This window comes from Strix aluco, chromosome 4 (assembly GCF_031877795.1).
Source record: "Strix aluco isolate bStrAlu1 chromosome 4, bStrAlu1.hap1, whole genome shotgun sequence".
NCBI classification, from domain to species: Eukaryota; Metazoa; Chordata; class Aves; order Strigiformes; family Strigidae; genus Strix; species Strix aluco.
In genome coordinates, this window is record NC_133934.1 from 114084072 (window position 1) to 114105585 (window position 21514).

Consider the following 21514-nt stretch of genomic DNA (forward strand, 5'->3'; position numbering starts at 1 on the left):
CCTATGTTATAGAAATGCTTGGTTTGAGGGAGCGGGGGCCAGTGAGGAGTCATCCTGCCCTGCCTGCAGCACTTGCACCCGTTGGAGGAACAGGAACAGTCCCTGTCCCTGGAGCAGCTGGCTGTGGCCCAGGGGACCAGGTCGCTGGCAGAGGGAGACAAGGCCAGCAGTAGGCTCAGGGCACCGAGGGGGAAAGGCAGAGCCCTGCAGAGGGCAGGTCATGGCAGAGGCAGAAAGAAGATGGCTTTTCCAGCAACGGTGTGAGCCAGCTGCTAGCAGGAAGCCATCAAAAGTCACGGCTGCACTGGGGAGCAAAACGGGAAGAAGTGGCCTGTCTTTGGGGATGCAGTGAGCAAAGGAGAGATTTTATCTGAATGTGTTTCACCCCTGAGTTCTGCATTGGCTTTAGTTGAAAAATTTCTTTGCTCTGTTTTGAGTTGTGCTATGACCGTCCTAATTGGAAGTCCCTTTGAGCTTTTCTGGGGTGTTGATTTTTAGGAAGAGACACAGGCTGATGCTGCCCAGGCTCTGGCCAGCTCAGCCCTGTGCCCCCTTTCCTGTGATGGGCTGGGGGCTATGCTGGTGCAGCCAACAGGAGAATGGGGCCCTGGCAAGGCACAGCTGAAGACACCGTCCTGTGAGCTGTACCGCATGCTCAGCACCGAGGGTCATCCCACACGTGTGCAGCCCCATCCATCCCCTCTTGGGCCTGGCATGTGATGTTTTTGCAGCAAGACAGGCTTGGCACCAAGCACAGGGCAGGAGTCAGGCGCTGTGTGGCAGCCCTGTTCATGTCCCCTGTAAGCCCACCCAGAAGAGTGTGCTGTCAGTGTCAGCTCTGTGTCAAGGGACCAAGCATGCTGAAATAGTTATTGATTTATCTGCATCCCTGTGTTTCCAGGATTTCACATCTTCCCCTTGTCCCTAAACCTGTAGGCATCTATACAGTCCTCACTCATTGAATACCCTCAGAGGTTTATACCCTTTTCCTTGGTCAGAACACATCGGGTTTGCAGGATCCTGTTTCCTGATGCTTCCAGTAGTGGACCCTGGGTTAGCAGCTGTAAGAGTGATTAAAAGCAATCAGACTGGTAAGGCAAGCAGGTTTGAAAGCTCACCTCTGGGGGAAGGGTAAAAGGTTAAATATGATACTGAATCTATTCAAAAGATGTACAAAATGTAATTTTTTTAAAACAAGTTACTCAAAGACAAATTCTAGTAAGAGGTTTGTGACATACAGAAATGACTACTTGCATCTGAAACACCATCTTCCTTTTCCAGTTACAGCTGATGGCACTGAAATACTTAACTATTCTTTAGTCCATCAGTATACAGCCTTCTCGTGTACACAATCTTTTGCACCATCTTTCCTCTCTTACACCTGCAGGCAAGCAGTCTCAAGGCAAGGTGCAAGAGAGAGTGGGCATGGCTATGGATAATTGTCATCCAGAGCTATAGACTTTAATGGTCATTTTAATCTGTGGAAAGCATTTAAAATCATATGTTTCTGGACTGGTTGTACTGCAAAGCAGGATCAGACCTTTATGTAGAACAGAGTCTGCCACATGAGCTTACTGCATAGAAGAGGTCAGCAAGGGGGAGACAGAACTCAACTGGGGTCTTCACACCCTCACCTCAGGCACCCACAGCTATTTTCATTTGAAGGGCAGTGATCACTGAACAAGCCATAGACTCCTTTTCACCATCATTGATCATTCCTATTTGTTATTCTACCTTCCTGCTCACACTGCATAGGCTGCACAGCATCAACAGTTTTCACTAGATGAGTATTCTAAAATTGTCAAGAGCGAGCTTTCTGGTGAAGCTTCTGAGCTTGTCCCCTGGTTTGAAACATCTCACACACATAAAACAGGCAACCCTTTCTTCACACTGTTTTGTGCAGAGGTGTGAAAGTCTGTGTACCATTTCTTTTAACAAAAAGTAGGACTTCTACATACCATCAGCAGCTAAAATTCTCTCAGAACATTTTTTCATTCTTCTTTTCTTTCTTTCTTTTTTTTTTTTTTTTTGGAAAGATTTCTGGGATTCCTCCTTAAACCACAGAAGAAGAGAGGATTTATTCCACCCTGCAAAAGACTCTGCTTTCAGTACTGCCCAGGCAGACAGTTTAAGATCTACCCAGTGTTTTGCAAGTAGCACAAACCACTGCTCATGTGAAATTGAGCTGTCAATAGGAAATGACAGGCTGTGGTTCGTGAATCCTATTTTTATAGAAGAGTGCAGTAATCCTTTTCCTCCAGATGTACCTCCTCCTAAAAGCCATGCTGTGAGCGCCGATCTCCCCCCTGCCACCATTCTCGCTGAAAGGAGGTCTCCCTGCCGCCCACCTCCACCTCCACCTTCTCACGCTCTAGTTCAAAAATCTTCTCTGAAGCTCCTGCAGGATCCCATGACTGCCTGTGAAAACGAGCTGCTTCTTCAGCCACTAGGAAAGAGCATCAAGGAAATGAAAATTAAGGGCGGTGACAATAAAGAAGAAGAAGGAAAGCAGAGATGCTCAGTCAATGAGCCCTCAGCAGTGAGCCCCAAAAAGGGCTCCCAGCCATCTGTTCCCCCTCGGAGGCGGCTGTGTGAGAGGACCTCGGAGGAGAGCTGTGTGGGTAAGCCTGGAAGTTGTGAAACGCTGAAAGGGGAACGGACAGAAGAAAAACAAGACACAAGTACAGAGAGCAGAGATAAAAGGTCGCTGTGCAAAAAGGCTGTAGAAATGCCTGGGGAGGTTCCTGAAAGGGCTGTATCACAGTTTCAGGAGACAAAGCCTGAACCTGCAGAGAAGACAGAGGACATGCCTGAGATACAAAGCAATGCCATTGAGAAAGGAAAGTCACCTCCTATCCCACCACCGAGGAGGAAGAGACTTTCCCAGGTACCAAGGATCCCCAGCTCCTACCAGTCGAAGCAAAGAACAGTGGCAGAGACAGCTTCAGCCACAGCACAGGTTTTGTGCAAGAGCAGCTCAGCTACAGTGGCAAGTGGTGCCACTTGCACACACACCAAGACTGAACCGGGACATGGCTGCAAATCCGTCAGCTCAGCCGAACTGAAAGGTTCGCACTCCTCCCTGGAGGGCCCGGGAGGCAGTGCTGTGGCTCAGGCATCAGCATCCGAGCCAGACTCCTACTCCACCAGCAGCACAGAGGATGACCTGGAGATGCTGAGTAGCTCATCCGATAAAAAGACACGCTCCGTGATCTTGGGCAAGGCCAAGAACAGGTTGTCCTTTGTGAGCCTGTCCAATGTCTTCACAGTGTTTTTGTCTAGTGACAGGAAGCTGCAGAAGAAGATAGTGGAGCTGGCACAGGACAAGGATTCGTACTTTGGCAACCTGGTGCAGGACTACAGAGTGTACAGTTTAGAGATGATGGCAAAGCAGAGCTCCAGCACAGAGATGCTACAAGAAATCCGAATGATGATGACACAACTGAAGAGTTACTTAGTGCAGAGCACCGAGTTGAAATCTCTGATAGACCCAGCCTCCTACACTGAGGAACAGTTAGGTAGGTCTGTGCTTTACTAATCCTTGGGCAGGATTTGGGAAGGTGAGGAGGAAGACAGGATTATGCAGACAGAGGTTCTGCTTTACAGAATTATAAACCATCACCTAAAAGCTGAGGGGTGCAAATTGAAGTCTACTCTGTGGTTGCCAGCACATGGAGGAGAAGCTCTAAAAACTGGGAGACCAATGAGGGGGAAAATTCCATTATGAATGTTTTAAAGGGAAGAGTTTAAGCAGCAGAAATGTGTGTTTGTATGTGTGAGAGACATATATGTATGTATATATGCATATGCATATACATGCATACAAATATGAGAATATGTGTGTGTTTGTGTACACATGGGCACACACACACAGAGCTGTGTTCACTGGAAACACAAAAGGCCAACTTCCAACTTTTCAGCTGTGTTCCCCATGGCCTTCCATGTCCACTGCCGCATGCTCTGCAGGGAGGATGGAGAACGCCCTGCATGTGGCAACCAGATCAGGGGTCAGTCACTGTCTCACAAGGAGAAGGGACAAGACTAGGATGATGTTGAGTGGCAGGTTGGAGGAATCACTTGATCCTGCTCTGTGCTCCTCAGAGTTCAGAGGCATGAAAGAGCTGCCTGCTGAAAGGCTACTGCTGGCTCCAAAATGGAGCATTGACTCTCTTTGCCACAGACATAGTTTATCTTTGGGGAGGAAAAATAGTGGGTTTGGCTGTTTAGGGGTGTTTTGTTGCTTCTCATTCAATATTCTGTGAGGGAGTAACATGCTACTTCTGTCCTTGCTAAGAAATGGACTGGCCTGTTTAATGTACACTCATGAGGGAATATACAGAGAACTGTAGGATTTTTTGTCCCGGTCAAAGCCGTACAGCCAGAAAAAGCATCCATGCATGTACTCACATGCTCTTTTGATTTAAAACTGTTTCTTGAGGACCTGAGAGACAATGCAGAGCTATTTAGGAGATTCCTGCATTAGCCTAAAGCAAGCTGGGAGCTGGAAGACCCCCAGCACAGACCAGGGATTCCACAGGTTCCTGCAGCTCCAGTATTAGGTGGACCCAGCTAAGTGGTGAGCCAGGACCCAGGGGCACTCAGCTGTCAGCCTCAGCAGGCCCTGCTGACTTCTTTCTCACCCAGCAAAGGCTTCACGTGATCCTGCAGTCTCCCCAGCAGAACAGACCTGCTGCCAGCCCCTTGCCATAGCTAGGAGAGGGGAGCTACAGTTTTGCTTCTCATGCACCTCATGTAGCATAACCCCCTTCTTCAAGGCCAAGAAGGTGTCAGCACAGAGAAGTCTGTCTTGAATCTTGATTAGGGAAGGTAGAGAGGAGGCAGAAAGAAGAAGTGTCCTTGTTCTGCTTGGTAGAGTTGCATGTGTGCAAGGATCCCCCCACCTTCACACAGCCACGCCTGGTTAGATCTAGCCCTGTTCACTGGCAGTTCCTTAACAGGATGATATGGCCCAGTCAGCCTAGGGAGGACTGTCTTCTCCTGTGGAGGACAGGGATTCCCACCGTGGAAGATTTACCATTTGAATTTGGACTGCTTCAGGCTGACTGATTCTCTGGATTCTTTAAAACAGTTGCATTTTGTATACATAAATGTTACTGCCCTCTGTTTCATTCCTCAGTGTCTGAGGAGATTAACTCTTTTGCCAGTGACCTTTTTGCCTCAGTTCAGGGGTGACAAGAGGATCCCTTGCAGTCCCTCTAGCTCTGCCTCTGGTTTCTAGGAGTCAGACAACAGACTTGCTCACAATCTCTCATGCTTCCTTTTATCTCCTGCTAAATATTAAGCAAACGCTCAACCTACACAGACTATTTCCTCATCCACAGGTGGCGTAAGAAATGACTTAAGTATCAGTAAGTTAGAGTCACTTGAGCAGTAAGGGTGAGAAACTTCTGACCAGACGTTGGTGTCTGCCCCTGAACTGGTAGCTACCAGCCCCTTCTCAGTCACTGCGGAGAAAGGGGTGCTTTGAGGATGCAATTAATTTCATCCCAAAATGAATATCTCAAACAAGTCAGAAAGAGATGTCAGAAGGGACATGAGATTAATCCCACCTGGGCATCTGTAAGAGGAGGGCTGTGAAGAGAAGCATAGTTAGGTGAGGTTCCTCATTTTCCCAGAGTTGGCTTTTCTGGTGCCTGACAGTGCTGTGTTGGTCAGCCAGGAGTCAGGTAAATACAGCAGGAACCACTGGTAGCAGGAGCTCTCCCACAGCTCCAGTGGCAGGGACCACGCATTGATGTTCATCTCAAGCCTATCCAGGACTTCTGGAGGGTGTTGGTAATGAAATGTTTACTTTCTGGGATGTAATTTCTGTTCCTTGCTCACAGCTATGCAGTAGTGCATGAATAACCAGCCACATGCTTCCTTAGGAGTTTTACTTGCACCTGTACTATTGTGTTGATTATTTATCATTGACTTTTGTGTTCTCTATTCTCTATGCAGAAGTGATTGCTGAGACAGCTTTGTACAAATGTGTCCTGAAACCTTTAAAAGAAGCCATTGATTCTTACTTGAAGGAAATCCACAACAAAGACAGATCTTTACAGCAGCTAAAAGAGAACCAACTTGTGATACAAAACACAACTACCACTGACCTAGGCATCACGACCAGTGTGCCTGAAACCGTTGTGCTAGAAAAGATCCTTCACAAGTTCACAACCATGCACAAGGCCTACTCCCCAGAAAAGAAGATTGCCATCTTGCTGAAGTCCTGCAAACTCATCTATGACTCCATGGCTCAGGGAAACCCAGGTACAGCACTCCTACTGAAATGGTATCCCTCACTGGTCCTTCTCCATGTATCAAAGGAACAGGGTTTATGATACAGTTGATGTGGTGTTATTCAAATTGGAGGTAACAGTGATGGTTGGTGTGTTTGGTATCAGCTGTCTACAAGTTGTGTTCAGAGTGGGCTGGTTAATGACTGTGAAGCTCTCTGCACTAGTAACAGGTATAAGGTTAACTTTAAGATCCATAACTCAAAAAAATCAGATGTCTGTAAGTGTGTGTTTTGTGGGTAATGTCCTTTTTGCACAGGTCTTCACATAAATCCTCAGAGCTCTGTCCAAGTTTGTAGCTTAATGGTAAATTGTAGGAATGGGTCTCTGAGAAAAGTCTCATCATTTGGCCTTTACAAAGTTTGCCTAAATTGAGGAGACACAGAATGCTAGTACTGTTTGTTACTAATTCCTAATGCTCCGGGAAATTCCAAAAGTCACTACTACGCTGCTTTGGTGTGAGGAAGTATGTGCTCTGAGTATAAATATAACTTGGGCTTCAGGCCAACCACTAAATGCACAAGTTAAGCACTTGGTCTGCAGACAGGATGCATTTTTGCAGATAGGCCAGGAAGCCCCTTCCTCTAGGAATCTGCCTTGCCAGTTTAAGGGCTTTTATTGTATACTGGTAAGGTGATGACCAGCCATGCATAAACTTGGAGAGAAGCCAGATATTAATTTGCAACAACCTGTGGTTGTTTGAGAACTCACAATCTCCAAAGGTGCTTTTAGCTATTCTGCTTTATTTTGTACTGACAATGGCCTTGGAGCACTGATACAGGAATTGTTGTGTCCCTTCCGAGCCTCACCTCAGGGTCATCCCTTGGACAGTAGCAGCAAGGTTCAGTGACCAATCTAGACACATTAACAGCAGAGCAAAATACCACCCCAGGGCTGAGCCTAAGCTGCAGGGTGGATAGGACCTCTGACTGTCTTCAAGTATTATGAGAAGATTTGGACACATATAGGGGAATTTGCTATAACTTTGCTAAAACAGTTGTGTTAAGTTTGAGAGTAAATTTGGTATAGATCAAAGACTCGCATGCCTCATTAAACCCATGTAGGAGACAGTCTCCTTCCATTGCTGGTGGTACCTTACCTATCTGTTACACCTCAGTTAGCTCAGGGCTGGAATTTCTCTGTTGCAGGAAATGCCATTGTGTCATTTTATGTAACAGAAATTAGGGGTCAGGGAAATAATTAAAAAACCCCTACATGTTTTAAAAGATTGGCATTCATGAAATCAGAGAATTTCACCGTGGTTTGCTATGCTAACCAAAGTGCTTCATTTCGGCCAGCTCAGCTGTTTTGTCTTGAGTACTACTGCAAGCAGGTTGTAGGTCAGAAGCTGACTTCACACCTGTGTATCCAGTTCCCTCTCCAGTATATATGATCAGTGATGCATATCAGGGCCTGGTCAGAAGAAAACTGGTCTGGCATTAAGGAAATGTACCCCAATGAATTCAGACCAGAGAAGGAGGTTAAGAGGAGGAGAATGCTGTAGTCTAACTCCCAGAGGACAGTGGACTCAGAGAGAAATTGAGTGAAATGTACAGTAGACCCACTTAGAAGTGAAATGTGTGAAACCTCTTCAACAGAATGAACTGACCCCAGATCACTTTGATTTTCAACCTGGCAAAATCAAACATTCAGCAAACTTTTCTGGCAGGGAATAGCCAGCTGGTGGTGTGCAGAAGAGCGCACTGCAGGCTTCTCAGACCAGATTTCAGTGGGTGGGAATGCTCCTCCTGCTCTCTGCCCATCTCAAGAGCTGCAGCCCAGGGCCCCTTTTGCTTTCAGCCAGACCTGAGGCAGTGCAGTGCTCTTCGCACAGGAAGAGCAGAGGCCATGCTCAGTTTCCTGTGCAATAGTCTGTTTTAGCTCCTTTTACTCACTGCTGAATTAGAAGGTTCCCTCCTCTTCCAAGACCAGAGCAGGTGGAACACAAAACTAATCATTCTCTCTGCTGCAGGACCAAAATCAGTCTATCTCTGTCAGAAAAACTATCTGTTCAGTAACATGATAACTTTATGTTGTCCCATTTAATTTGCAATTTGGTAGCTCAGGCCAAGTCCACTTTAGACTGATCACAGGATGAGCTGACCTAAGAATATGGTTTCATATCTCAAAGCAAAGTCCAAATACCACCAAATCAAGTACCCTGTTTTTTCAGACCCCCATGTACATCAGTCCAGGTTTGTCCAGGGTGTCCAGACAGGTACCAAGTCTTCTTTAAAACTACAGAAAGGCTAACTCAGGAATATCGGTGGCTGTGGTAGTGCCCATCTTTACACTGCTGAAAGAGTCATGAAATTTTGAAGTCAATCTTGACTGACTCCATGTATATCAGGCCATTTTAAGAAAGGAGGAGTTCTCTGGTTTAGTTGCAATTCATACTACATGACAAAATGTGTCTGAAAAATTGGTTGTGGTTGAACTCCCTGATACTTAGACAATTAACTGAATGGGTCAGACCCTTAGCTGGTTTAAACTAATATTTCGCCCTCAAGTTGAAGACAATCAACTTGCAGATTTGATTCATCACAAGGAATCAGGAAAACAAGTTCACAGTCTTTGTCAATACACCCACCTTTCTGCCAACAGACCCCTGAGCACAACTACAAGATATAGATCTATGTTTAATTAGAACTCATCTACAGCTACATCTAGCTGTAGGTGGCCACAGATGGGCATCATGTCTAGATTCTCATTATAGACAATGGGGACTTAGTTGATGGAGTTCAGTTGATTCATCTAGCTAGAGGTATGTGTCTGTTTTAGGGTGAGATGACTCATGATAAACTCCACTGATGATATTGACTATCTCATCACTGGCTATAAAAGGCGTTTAGAGGTACTGGTTCAGATGTTCACATGTACAGTGTAGGCAGTGGTATTAGTAAGTGAATCGTCCCCAAAGGGACAATTATGATAGCATTACAGTGTCTCACTGAACCTTTCCAAGTTCTGTGCAAATTTAAATAACAGCAATGTATGCCTCCAAGAATGTAACCTACAATCCAGAAATGTAACCTGCCTTCTAAAAATACGAGGAGTAGTTAGTAAGAATAATATGCATTAAAAGAATTTTAAAAATAGAGTTTTGAAACCCACTGAACCCCTCCCCTGCAAACTGGCTATACCCATAGGGAGAGTTGGACACATATCTCTTTTATACAGAAGCACTCTAATCTTATGTAGAAAGAACTGCTTATTAGTTATCTTTCAGAAATACCTTTTCTCAGACAAAAAGTCAAAGGCACGTTATGTGATAGGCATAGAACAAGAATCTCTGCTTTTCGCTCTATCAAAAACACAAGTGACACTTGTGAGTGATAAACTAAACAAGATGCAAATCTGCAGTATGTGTGGTGTGTACTGGCAATGGTGAGCCTGGAGCTGCCAGCTCTGTGCTACCTGGGAGCTGCCGCTCTGTTGAAGAGAAATGATGGAAAAGCAAAAGTAGTGGAGCAGTAGGCATTGGTTTATGAAGAAATACTGTGTAAGACAAACAGGCCAAGCTTGGTCAGTCCATGAATGGGGAAAATCAGGCATAGAAAGGCTCTAAACTTAGGTTGGAGGTTTGAAAGATTCAATAAGAATGAACAGAGGAACAACTTTCTTATGCAACATTTTTAACTTGTGGACTACCTAAGGTTATGAAGCTTCTTTTTTTGAGTATCTTTGAACTGCACAGGGAGTTGGAATATATAGTTCAAAACCAGTTTTGTACTAGTGATGAAGTTGGCTAGGTTGGCTAGGTGATTGGCCCTAAAATATCTGATTTAGTAATTTCTATTGCATAGTTTTGCATGGCTAATGCATAGTGTGCCTTTGGAAGAAGAGGAAATCTAGGATATATATTCCATTGGAATCTTTCTTTTCCCTAGCTTTTAGGATGATGTTTGCCATCTCCCATAGAACTGAGCAGCTGAATAGTAGTTGCCTTGATGCACTACTATATGGCTTTGCAGTTGACAAAGGCATGGACATAAAGCAGTGTGACTTCAGTGGGATAGCTGAGCCTGTGAAAAGGAAATTGGCCTCAAATACTTCAGCAGTCAGTGTAGAACTGATGCTAGAAGTTCCTAAAACTAAGTCAGAGCTATCCCACCACACTGCTCACTTCTGAGAAGGAAAATAAAGTTTTACATAACAGTTTTGCTTTCTTACCTTTAGGAATAAGATATTTGCATATAAGTTACTATTAATGAAGGCTGATGGACTAGACATTATACATATTTTTTTCTAGCTAGCACAATTGCTACATTTGAATTAAAGAGCCCGTTCAAGTTTTTCAAGGGGAACAAATTCCTCTGATCTGTAAAACATATGTTTTTGAAATAGATTATCCTGCTTGCAGGTATTAAATCTCTTAATTCAACTGTACCATAAGTCAGACCTTGCTGAAATAGTGTGGGATGGACAAGAGACAGCAAAATGCTAGGGAGTGGAAAGATGGTCACAATCTTTTCTTATGGTCTTGAACAAATCTTAGTTAATCTTTCTGTACCTCAGGTTTCCCAGCTATAAACTGAGGTTAAAATTCATATTTCCTGGAGAGCTGCTGCTAGACATCATTCCAGTGTTTGTAAACTATTAGAGCAAGATGCAGACCATCATCACTGTCAGCTGGTTGTCAGAATATACATAAAGGGAAAAGAAGCATGAATGTGTTAAAATGGGCTGTAATTTCTTTATGGAGGCTTGGGCAGAATTCCAGTTGCTTTAAATCATGTATTTAATTAATATCCATTCCATCCAAGTGCTGCATCCCAGCCAGGAGATGACATTGTATTTGCTTTGCTATAAACATAATAGGATGAGTTTGTGGCAGAAGAGAAGGCTTATTTTAAGCTTCTTACAGATATTTATGAAATAAATGTATCCTGATCCTGCAGGGAAGAGGGGGAAATAAAGCAAGCAAGTCATAGCTGGAGTAGGACACCACCACCTTGAACAAGCAAGCTCAGATCCAGTGTCACTGAGACCACTGGGAGGGTCAGAGCTAGGTTTAACTCTGTCAGCTGCAAACATACCCCTCTGTGAGAGACCACAGATGGAGCTAGACATGCAGGTCTGGGAGCTTGGCTCTGGCCCAGATTGAAAGTGGCACTGAGGAAGCAGCAGCCTGCCAAGAACATCCCTGCTGCAGCCCCTGGATGGATGCTGGTTAGTGCCCTGATGCCTTCCAAGGCACAGGGAGCATGTGGGTTGCAGGATACTGAGCAGCACCAACCTCTTGGATGTCTTGGTTCACAGGCATTGTTTCATATATCTTTGAACCTCCTGCTTCTGGTCATATTTGAGTTGCTGACAGCACCTATTATCCCCATGGATGGACTGAGATACAGGGCATCTCAGGGCCATACTTGGTCTGATGGCTGTACATGTCTAAGCGAGTCCCTGTGCCTGCTGTGACATCCAAGACCAGGAGAACAAGAGGAGGTTCAGAGTCTTGCCCTCTCAGTCACCTATCCTTGGCTCCATGTGCAGTCAGTGGAGAAAAGCTGTTGCAATGCCTACAAGAAGTAGGAACAATATATATATATACCATGCCTGCCCTGCCCTAGGCAACACATGGAGTCAGAGCTAGATCCCTGAGGATTAGCTTTGCTTTTCTCTTGTTGACACCTTCAGCTCCTGCTGACTTCAGCTTTAGCTACAGATGTGGGTATCTAAGAATCAGGCTTCATATTTCCACAAGCGGATTAAAATGATGTCTAGTAATTTATGCAGGTTATGAGCGTACAGCATATGGAAAATGAGTACTCTTTCCATTATTGCAGTCAGACATCCCTACTCTGAGTTTATTAATCAAAAAGAAACTGTGTATCAGATTTTCGCATTTAAGCTATATAAACAGCTGGGAGTTCAATAATATTTCTATGAAAACTTAAAGTAGAGAAGGGTTTATAACAAGGGCTGGTGGGCAGAGCAGCTAAATCAGTTTATAGAAATGAGATAGACAGCAATGAAAAATAATTGACTTGGTGCCTGTCTGTACATACAATCACTTCTCAGGCAATAAAAAATAAATAGATTCTGTAGGAGTTCTTGAAAAGTGTCCTCTAACTTCCATTTCAGTTGACACTGGGAGTTGAAGGCTAAGGACATGGAATTGTTTAGTTCCAAGTTTCTGTTTCCATTCTGCATTGGTTGGTCAGTCTGTTGGCTGGATGGTGAACTCTTCTGGTGACATTTTATTAAAAAAAAACAGCATTTTTTTTTTTCCAGTGTATAGGGATTCATGTTGTAAAGGAGCAACTTTCTCTGATGCCCTAGCAGACAGAACATGGATTTGTCATGAAAATGAAATGGTAGGGAAGAGTAAATTCTGCTATTGGTGTTGCACTGGAAATCCCTTGGCCTTCAGGAAATCAGAAGCACCCAATCCATGCCACTGGTCAGTAACTTCTACATGATAAAGTAAAAGTTTTTAAAGAAAGGAAAAAAATGAGCATAGCAAACTCTTTGGTATTTCATCTTCCATTACACTAGTTTTATACAGAATTAACTCTCTTGGGATCTGATTTACTCAGGTCAAAAGGAGAACAAGGCTTTTCTCTATGCAGTTTTTCTAGTACATTTTCATGTCTCAATTGTGTCATCTATTTTTGCTAGACAATATTAAATAGCTGTAACACTAAGCTGCTTGTGTTAAGGTAATATATATGACAGTAATGAATTGGACACTTCACAGAGCTGAAGCTTTCACAGAGACATAAGCCAAGGCAACAACAGACAAAATATCCATCCAGATGTTAATGAAACAATACAGTCCTTTTACTATTTGGTTGAAGACCTAAGGCTATGTCATTTAACTAAAGGCAGCCATAATAAGGCAAACAGAATTGAAAGCGTTAATCCAGCTTTCATTAAATAAATTGTCTGTGTTGTGGCGTGTGAGGACTCTGTTAGAAACAGACTGAATTACAGCCCTGACAGTCTCTCATCATCCAACACTTTGTTTTAACTGAATTAACTGTCTGTTCACTAGATATATTACTGGGATTATTTTAAAGCCACACTTTTTCTTCTTTTTTTTTTTTTTTAAATCAGGGGCTAAGCTCATGTTTATTTGAGGCTTCAGAAGAGTATCTTTCTTTGCCAGTGGAGAATCTGCGTCAGCTATGAATGACAAAAAAAGAAAGCTGACTCATGGCAAAGATTTTAAATAAGTCAGTGGGAACAGTTGAGAAATAGGAATTTATGCCCTACCATGGAAGGGCATGTGGACTACAGGCCAAAAATGGCTAGGGCATAATTTCACTGAAGCTATATCAAGGGTAGCTTTGATTCTTTGAGGTGAGGCAAATGGTTCTCAAGTGAGACACACATGGCCCATGAAACCAGCACATGTTGATGTGAATGTTTTAAACACAGGAAATTTTGAGCCCATGAGGATCTGTTCCTGTAGCATCTGCTGCACACTAAGTCCAACAACTAGTCTTAAGTCCAGTGTAAAAGGCTTTTTTTTTTTCTCAGCTAGACACCATGCCTGGAAAGATGCTTCCTCTTAGATCCTACCTCTTGGGAGACTGTTTTAATTAGGAACATGTAGTGTGATGTTTTGACTTCTGAAGGAACATAAACATGGAAGTTCTCAGTCCTAAAACCCACTGTCTCAAATTCCGTTTTCTGCTCTTTGGTCCCAAACATAGAGCTAACCTATGAGAATAAATACCCCTAATGCATGTAGACCACTTTGTTGCTAATATCAGAGGGCTGAGCTGGTAGCCTTTTCACTTTTCAAGGATCATCCTTTGTCTCGATCCATAAAGTTTAAGTTTCTCTTTCTCCAGTTAATAAAGAATGGCAGTAATGGAGCTCACTAAAAGTTTTCAAGCTCATAGTTTGTGCTTGAAGCAAGTTTACTTACCTTTTAAGTGAACTAAATTTCCCTTTTTCGTCATTTTTTCTTTGCTGGTGCTTTCAAGCTTTAACTTTTCTCATAATGGAAGCTGAAGTCTGCAAAGGACATGCTGGGTGAGAAGCTGTCACTGTTTTGTGGGAACATGTCTTTGTGGTGAGTTTATTAGGACCACTCTGTGTTTCTCTTTGCTCAGGGAAACCATACGGTGCAGATGACTTCCTTCCCGTGCTCATGTATGTGCTGGCCCGCAGCAACTTGACTGAAGTCCTTCTGAATGTGGAGTATATGATGGAGCTCATGGACCCTGCTCTGCAGCTAGGGGAAGGTAGAGTACAGTGTTTGCTCCTGGGATATTCACTTTGGAAATCATGATTTACCTTGCTTCACTGTTTGTGAAAGTGGGGCAGCAAGGTACTAGTTAGGCTTTGTGGATAAGCTTTGGCCAAGCTTTTCAAATCTGAGGCTCTAAAATTATTGTCTAACTGTTTTTAGCAGTCCAGTGCCCTTAGACAACAGCTAGAAAGGCAGGGACCCAGCATAAACAAGAACTGAGTTGCTGGATTAGTAACCTAAACAGAGACATCTAGTGTTCCTGGGCCCAAATGCTGAAAAGTTAAAATGTCTTTGCCTAAAATTGAACTACTGCTTCAATTCATTGTACAGACACTTCTATTTATTCAAATGAGAAAAGAGCACATTTCTTAAACTGCATTGTATGCCTGGGGCCATACATCATTCTCATGATCACTCTACTGTTAAATTTGAGTGAACCCTTTGACAATGTTCTCTGACTATGTCATACCGAGGCAGAGAAAGGAAAGTAGGGTTAGAGAGGAATATTGGGTTTGGATGTGAATGAAGACCTCTGCTATTAGAGGGATAAACACCCCAGGGAACTGTGGGTCTTTAGTTTCTTAAATATAGCTTGGGAAGCAAATGCTACTAACAGTGACAGGGTTACACACTCTGAATTAGGAACACAGATCACTTTTCACCAAGTAGTTACTAAACCAATAAAATGGGGTTTATTTTAGACTTTGTTTTGGTAAGTACCGAGGTTCTAGAAAGGTGTTCTGGATAAACAACAGCAGACTAATTTTATTTACATTAAATGGAGGTATAGGTCTGTAACTAAGAGCATGTCATCCCAGCACAGTGCAGAGGTGGGCAAAAGTAAGTAGTAACAGAATGAGCAGTAGCAACACTACTTATTAGTAGTATTAGTGAGGGGTTTCTGCACAGGCTAATTTTTCTGCTGAAAAGAATTGTTAGCAGAAAAAATGTTATCCTAAGCACAGCATTTTCATAACTAAGCTGATTTTGGTGACTATGCTGCCCACAGGTTCTTCATTTCAAAAGGGCACCCTGCCAGTCTGGTTACTGAAGTCAGCTGCATTGGGGAGCTCAGGCTATGGAAGACAATGCTGGCTGGAAGTCTCTTAAGTCAAAGAAGCAAAGGCTGTGTGAAATATATACACCAGTCAAAGGGGAAAAATTTTGTGAGGGAGTTCCAGGTCAAACTGGCTAGATAACCACATCAGAAAGGAGACTGGGAGTAACTGCAGATACAGGGAATGGGAAAAAAAAGAACATCTCAGTGAAGACAGCTATGAGATTGCAAAGCACAGGGCTAAAACAGGAACTGGCAAACATCAACTTGAGTTAGGCCTTTCAAAGTTAAATGGCAAAAGGTGATTCAAGCACAGAAATAAAAAGGAAAAAAAGAAAGCAGAAGTGAGAAAACTGTGAAATTATGTCAGGTCAATACACAAAATCATTTAAATTTGGCCTCAAAATCAAAAATTTACTTTGAATGAATTTTGTAACAACAGTGACATTGACTACTGGGGCAAAGACAAGGACAGATGATGCAGAATGACTGTATGGAAATGAAGATACAGGAAAGTGGAAGAAAAATTAATTCTTAAAGAAGATGTAATGAATTCCTGTCATGAGGGACTGGGAGATCTTCCTCCCTGGATTATGAGGGCAGGGAGACACCAGGTTGTGGGTCCCACCACAGGCACCCAGACTCTTCCAGAGCAGGAGAGATAATGAACGACATAAAAGGGAGGGTAATAACTATATTTAGTAGGGGAAAAGTGGCACTTGCAGGCTTGTTAGCCTGTCCTCAGCAGCATTTTGTGGGAGATAGTAAAGAAAAAGAGTGGTTTTGGTGTATGCGGGCCTATGTAGCTGTAGGACATTCCTCATTGGATCCATCTGAGTACGGAAAGTCAAATGGCAATGTCTTGATCTCTCCTATGCTACACCAAACTTTAACGGTGCTCTAAAAATACTGCTTTTAAATAAAATGCTGTCTTAGCCACCACTTACGCAACCAGCCGCAATGACCGTGAAGCTCATCAGAACCTGAGGAAGGGCTACAAAACCTCAGGCGGGCTGGTGCGACGTTTGGGTGATGTGGAAGTGCCATCTAGAGGCAACTGCAATTATTACAAAACTTATTAAGAACAGGGAGCTGTGCCCAGCTGATGGGCAATTTTTATTTCTCCCTGTTTTCCTGGCTGTGCCCAGCTGATGGGCAATTTTTATTTCTCCCTGTTTTCCTGGCGTCCGAGGTGAGGGGAGCAGGATCAGGGAATTGTACAGAGGCCAGGGTGATGGACTTGGCCCAGCATGGGGGCTTGCAGACAACGTGGGCACTACCAGCACCTGCCGAGGCCTGGCCCCTCGCCCCGCTTCAGGCCAGACATACTCTCACCTGGAGGCCCAGGGGACGCGTCCTCATCCCCACTGTCGCTGGGACACTGCACTGCTGCGTCAAGCAGCTCTGCAAGCTGACTCTTTCCATCTGGTCAGAGGAGACCCTGGCCCGAGCCTCTCACTCATCAACAGATCTGAGCCCAGGATGCAGCTGGAAAAAGTACTTTTAATTAATCCAGCTCTGGGGCCATGTCCTGACATGAGGCTGCCCCGCAACCAAAGCAGCAACTTCCTCATATTCAACTCTGCCCTTTTATCAGTGCTTATCTTCATCTCTGCTGATGAAGCCTGCTCTTATCAAGGTCCAGCTGCTTCCCTGGCTGCTTCAATTGTTTACTACCTGCTACAGCCCACACCACAGCAGTCAGGGAGTTTCTGATGGAAAAGGGCTAGCTGCAGACTTTTACTGCTTTATCCCCTATTTTTCTGCTTTATCAAGATTTATCCCACAACTCTAAACAGTCTAGAAATTACTCTCAGCCAAACACTTGGGCTCCCTGTGTAGTCAATAGAGATGGAAGGAGGAGAGGGTGACTTGTCCTTGCAGGTCTAAGACAGCCTTCAACAGCACTGAGCCCATAGGGGACCCAGGCTCTAAATGTTGTCAGCTGTATCCTGGACTGCATCAAAAGAAGTGTAGCCAGCAGGTCGAGGAAGGTGATTCTCCCCCTCTACTCTGTTCTGGTGAGACCCCACCTGGAGTACTGTGTTTAGCTCTGGGGCCCTCAGCACAGTTAAGACATGGACCTCTTGGAGCAGGTCCAGATGAGGGCCACAAAAATGATCAGAGGGCTGGAACACCTCTCCTATGAGGAAAGGCTGAGAGAGTTGGGGTTGTTCAGCCTGGAGAAGAGAAGGCTCCAGGGACACCTTATTGAGGCCTTTCAATATATAAAGACAGAGAAAGGCTTTTTACCAAGTCCTGTGGCGACAGGACAAAGGGAAATGGCTTTAAACTGAAAGGGGGTAAATTTATATTGGTTATAAGAATGGTTTGGATTTGTTTGTGAAAGCAGTTTTTGTAGTAGTTTGCCTTCAGTCTGTGTTTATTCCTAGGGCAACTACAACCTTAGTGGTCTGGGCAGTGACGTTGCTGTGGAGCAGAAAGGGGTGGAGGACGCTGTGGTCATTAGTTCTTTTTTCTCTTGGGTTAACTCCAGACACCCTTGCACTCCCTGCAGCAAGGCACTGACAGTGCAAATGTTAGACAGATGCCACTGCACAGGCACAAGCAGGCAGGATGGAAGCGGAAATGAATGGCCCATGCAGGTGTGATGTTCATACAAGACCTTCTTCTTTCACAGGCTCTTATTATTTAACCACCACCTATGGGGCCCTGGAGCACATCAAGAACTACGACAAAATCACCGTCACACGGCAGCTGAGCATGGAGGTGCAGGACTCCATTCACCGCTGGGAGCGACGGAGGACGCTGAACAAGGCCCGGGCTTCCCGCTCATCAGTGCAGGTAGCTGGCATTACTTTCTAGGGAAAAAGCCTGGAAAATGAACATGCTCTTTCCATACTTACTAATTTTGAATATGATAATTATTTTAAAACGAAATTAACTCAAATCATTGTTAAAAAACAAGAGTACATACAATACCGGATTTCCAAATCTAAAAAAACCACACCTCATTTCAAATTTCCCTGGGGCCTGAGGAGATCCTGGTCTAAGCTGAGGAGACATGAGCAGGCTACTCAGGGGTGGTTCCTAGGTGGCATAAAGCTGTAGGAGGACCTGAGGCATCCCAAGGGCCAGTCAGACAAGTGCCTTCCAGAGCCTGGCTTCTCCTGTCCGACAGTGGGACAGACCCAACAACGGCTGGCTAGCTTTGAAGCCCATGCTGTGTATGGCCCGGTGAAGACCTCCCCATGCCCCAGTGGGACAGGGTCCCAGGAGGGATGAGAGCTCTGGGCCTCCAGCCATGGTGAGTCTGGGTGCAGGACCGGGCAGTTGGGATGCCCTGCCGGCCCCATGTCCTGTGATCAAATTGTCACCCACAGGGAGGCAGCAAAGGCCACGTCTCAGGTTCTGTAAAGCCTTCACAGTGCAAAACTGAAAATTGTGAATGCCGAGGGGAATGCAGGGGGAAAGTCTGAGGGGTAGACACAGTCCACATAGCCCTGTGAAAGCACGGGGTTTAATATGCTTCCCATATTGCAGTCAAAACAGTCCCTGATGATCTCAGAACCTGTCAATGGTGGCTGAGACACATCAAATACCCATCCAGCCCCAAGTGCTGCTCTGGCAGCAGCTCATAGCAAGTACCTAGCTTGGAAGCAAATGCCACATTTTCCCAGAAGATTCCCACTGCCTCCAGCAGTGTAAGGGCCATTTTCCATTCATCTGAATGAGTGGTAATATCAGAGACATGTGAGCCCATCCTGGCGGAGGTAAACAGCCTGCTGAGGTGTTCGGCATGCCCCTGCACACCCTCTGGCTGCCTTACTCATCTGCAGTGATACTCCATAAATGCAGTTTGGAAACCCATAGTCCAAATGTTTGGCAAATATCACTTCTGCTGGGGAACCTTAGTATTTTCTCACCAAAAAGGCTGGGGATTTTTTTAAACTTCACAAATACAAATTAAACACGCAGGTTCCACTATGGCCAAAGGTCCTCTAGATTCTGTTCCTCATAAATTTGCCAAGGGGAAAGTCACCCCAACAGTTGTTACTGCCTGAAACAGGATACAAGTAAATCAGCCTTCTCAGGATAACTTCTGGTGTATCCTTACTGATGGAAGAAGTTTGGAGGACACGCTCTCAAGGTGCTGTTTGGGTGATTTTGGAGTTACAAGGGTCAGCATACTGCCAGCCCTTTCCTGTTTCTGTGAAACAGGGGGTTTTCAGGCCAGATCTCTCCAGTTTTTGATTTGTTACTCTGGTCTGTTACTTCTTTGCATCCTATTTCTTTAGAAGCTGTAGAAAGGTGGAAGAAGGAACTGTTGCATGTTGTTCACTAAGGATATTCACCAAAATCAGAAAAAAGCTTTCACTTGTGTATCTTTACAGGGCTAATTATTCAGTTAAGTGTTATTTAAGTATTTGTTGATTCAGAGCTTGTTCGTCAGAGGGGAGAAAAGAGATAATAACTAGGGCATTGGAGAATGGTTGGGGGACATTTGGGAGCATTTAGGACCTCCAGGCAGCTGGAGCTTTGGGGCTGAATTCTACCTCCTTTACTAAGTCACTGTGTTAACTGCAAGATCTATCCTCATGTTTCTCTTCAGGATTTCATCTCTATCTCTTTTCTGGAAATCGGTGCTCAGTCAAGGACACTTGCTTCCCGGAACGACACCACAGCTGAGCAGCTGAGCCAGCAATGTGCTGAAAAGTTTGAAGTCTCCCATCCCAAGGACTATGGACTCTTTGTTTATGTTGATGACCAGTGGCTGCAGCTGGACAAAGATGCCCTTCCTCACCATATCAAAGCCTCCCTGCTGAAGAGTGAAACTAAGAAAGATTTCTATTTTATTTATAAACCAATAGACCATAAAACCCCACCAGTTCCAACTGTCAAAGAGTCAGACTTTCCATAAGGGCTGAGCTGCTCTTGTGTTTGCTGTCATCCTGGAAGGGCTGGATAGTTTATCTCGTGAGATCCTCTGGTATCTGCAGACCTCAGAAGGTCTCTGGAGCGTGACCTTCGGCACAAAGCAGATGTGCTAATTGTAGATGCTGTCTGAATACAGGGCATTTTTCAGCAGAGTTAATTTGCAGAAATAAAGGGAGCATTCAGGAGAACATTCATCCTCTGGAAAACTTGAAGTGTCAAACCTCAGAACCTCCCACTAGCAACCAGCTGATATCACAGAATGTAAATGGATAGTGGAGAAAATCCAGAGATCTTGCAGAAAAGTGGACATTTACCCCATAATAAATTATGGCAGGTGTGAGTCACCTCTGTGCACGAGGCCTGTGAAAGGTCTACACACACCTCAGTCTGTTTGGAGGTAAGACTGCATTTACGCCTTCATTCACCCAGTTTGAATAATCTGAGTCTTGTCTGTATTCAGTGGAATAGGGTTGCCACCTGTAGCAGAACTCCATCTCTGTATTTCTGTCTACAACATGTCATTGCCTTTGAAATCCACATAATTACAGATCATGCAAGATGATCCTGTATATTCACTAAGAACAGATTTTCTGCCATGTATTTGTCACTGAAATCAGGTAGCATAGGCATTTTCATCAATGTATTTTTCGTAAAGATTGAAAGTCTTCACCATCAGTTTTACATGTACAGCAGTTTTAATCACATTGGTTGTATGATAGTGTCTGGTTAATTGTATATTTATTTCCATGTGTGATATGGTGCAATTATTTTAAAATAAACATTTGTAAAGAACTCAATCATTTGCCCAGTGTAGCAAACCAGATTAAAACTGGAAATTCAAAAAGAGCTAAAATTAAATACCTGTCCCTTTTTACCCAGTTGTCATTTTCTCTAGTGTTTTCATATCTATAAGTCCCACTAGGTTATTATTTTAATAAATTCAGGCTGTTGCAGACAGAACTTGCTAATTCTCCTCTCTACCTGTGCTTTCAGTCATTCAGTCATTGCAGGCTTAAATTTCCCTGCAAACCTAAATTCCCACAGAATAAATTG

At 44.2% G+C, this 21514-nt stretch overlaps 1 protein-coding gene across 1 annotated transcript in view; it reads left to right on the forward strand.

The window, feature by feature from the left end:
• The window catches only part of RIN3 (Ras and Rab interactor 3), a 70235-nt gene extending 48900 nt beyond the window's left edge, over positions 1-21335 (forward strand). Inside the window, exons 6-10 of the mRNA XM_074824971.1 lie at positions 2037-3518; positions 5962-6270; positions 14366-14497; positions 18204-18367; positions 20136-21335. Coding sequence (XP_074681072.1) covers positions 2037-3518; positions 5962-6270; positions 14366-14497; positions 18204-18367; positions 20136-20444 — 2396 coding nt within the window. The 3' untranslated portion in view covers positions 20445-21335. The remainder of the gene's footprint in view (positions 1-2036; positions 3519-5961; positions 6271-14365; positions 14498-18203; positions 18368-20135) is intronic.
• Positions 21336-21514: the final 179 nt, after the last annotated feature.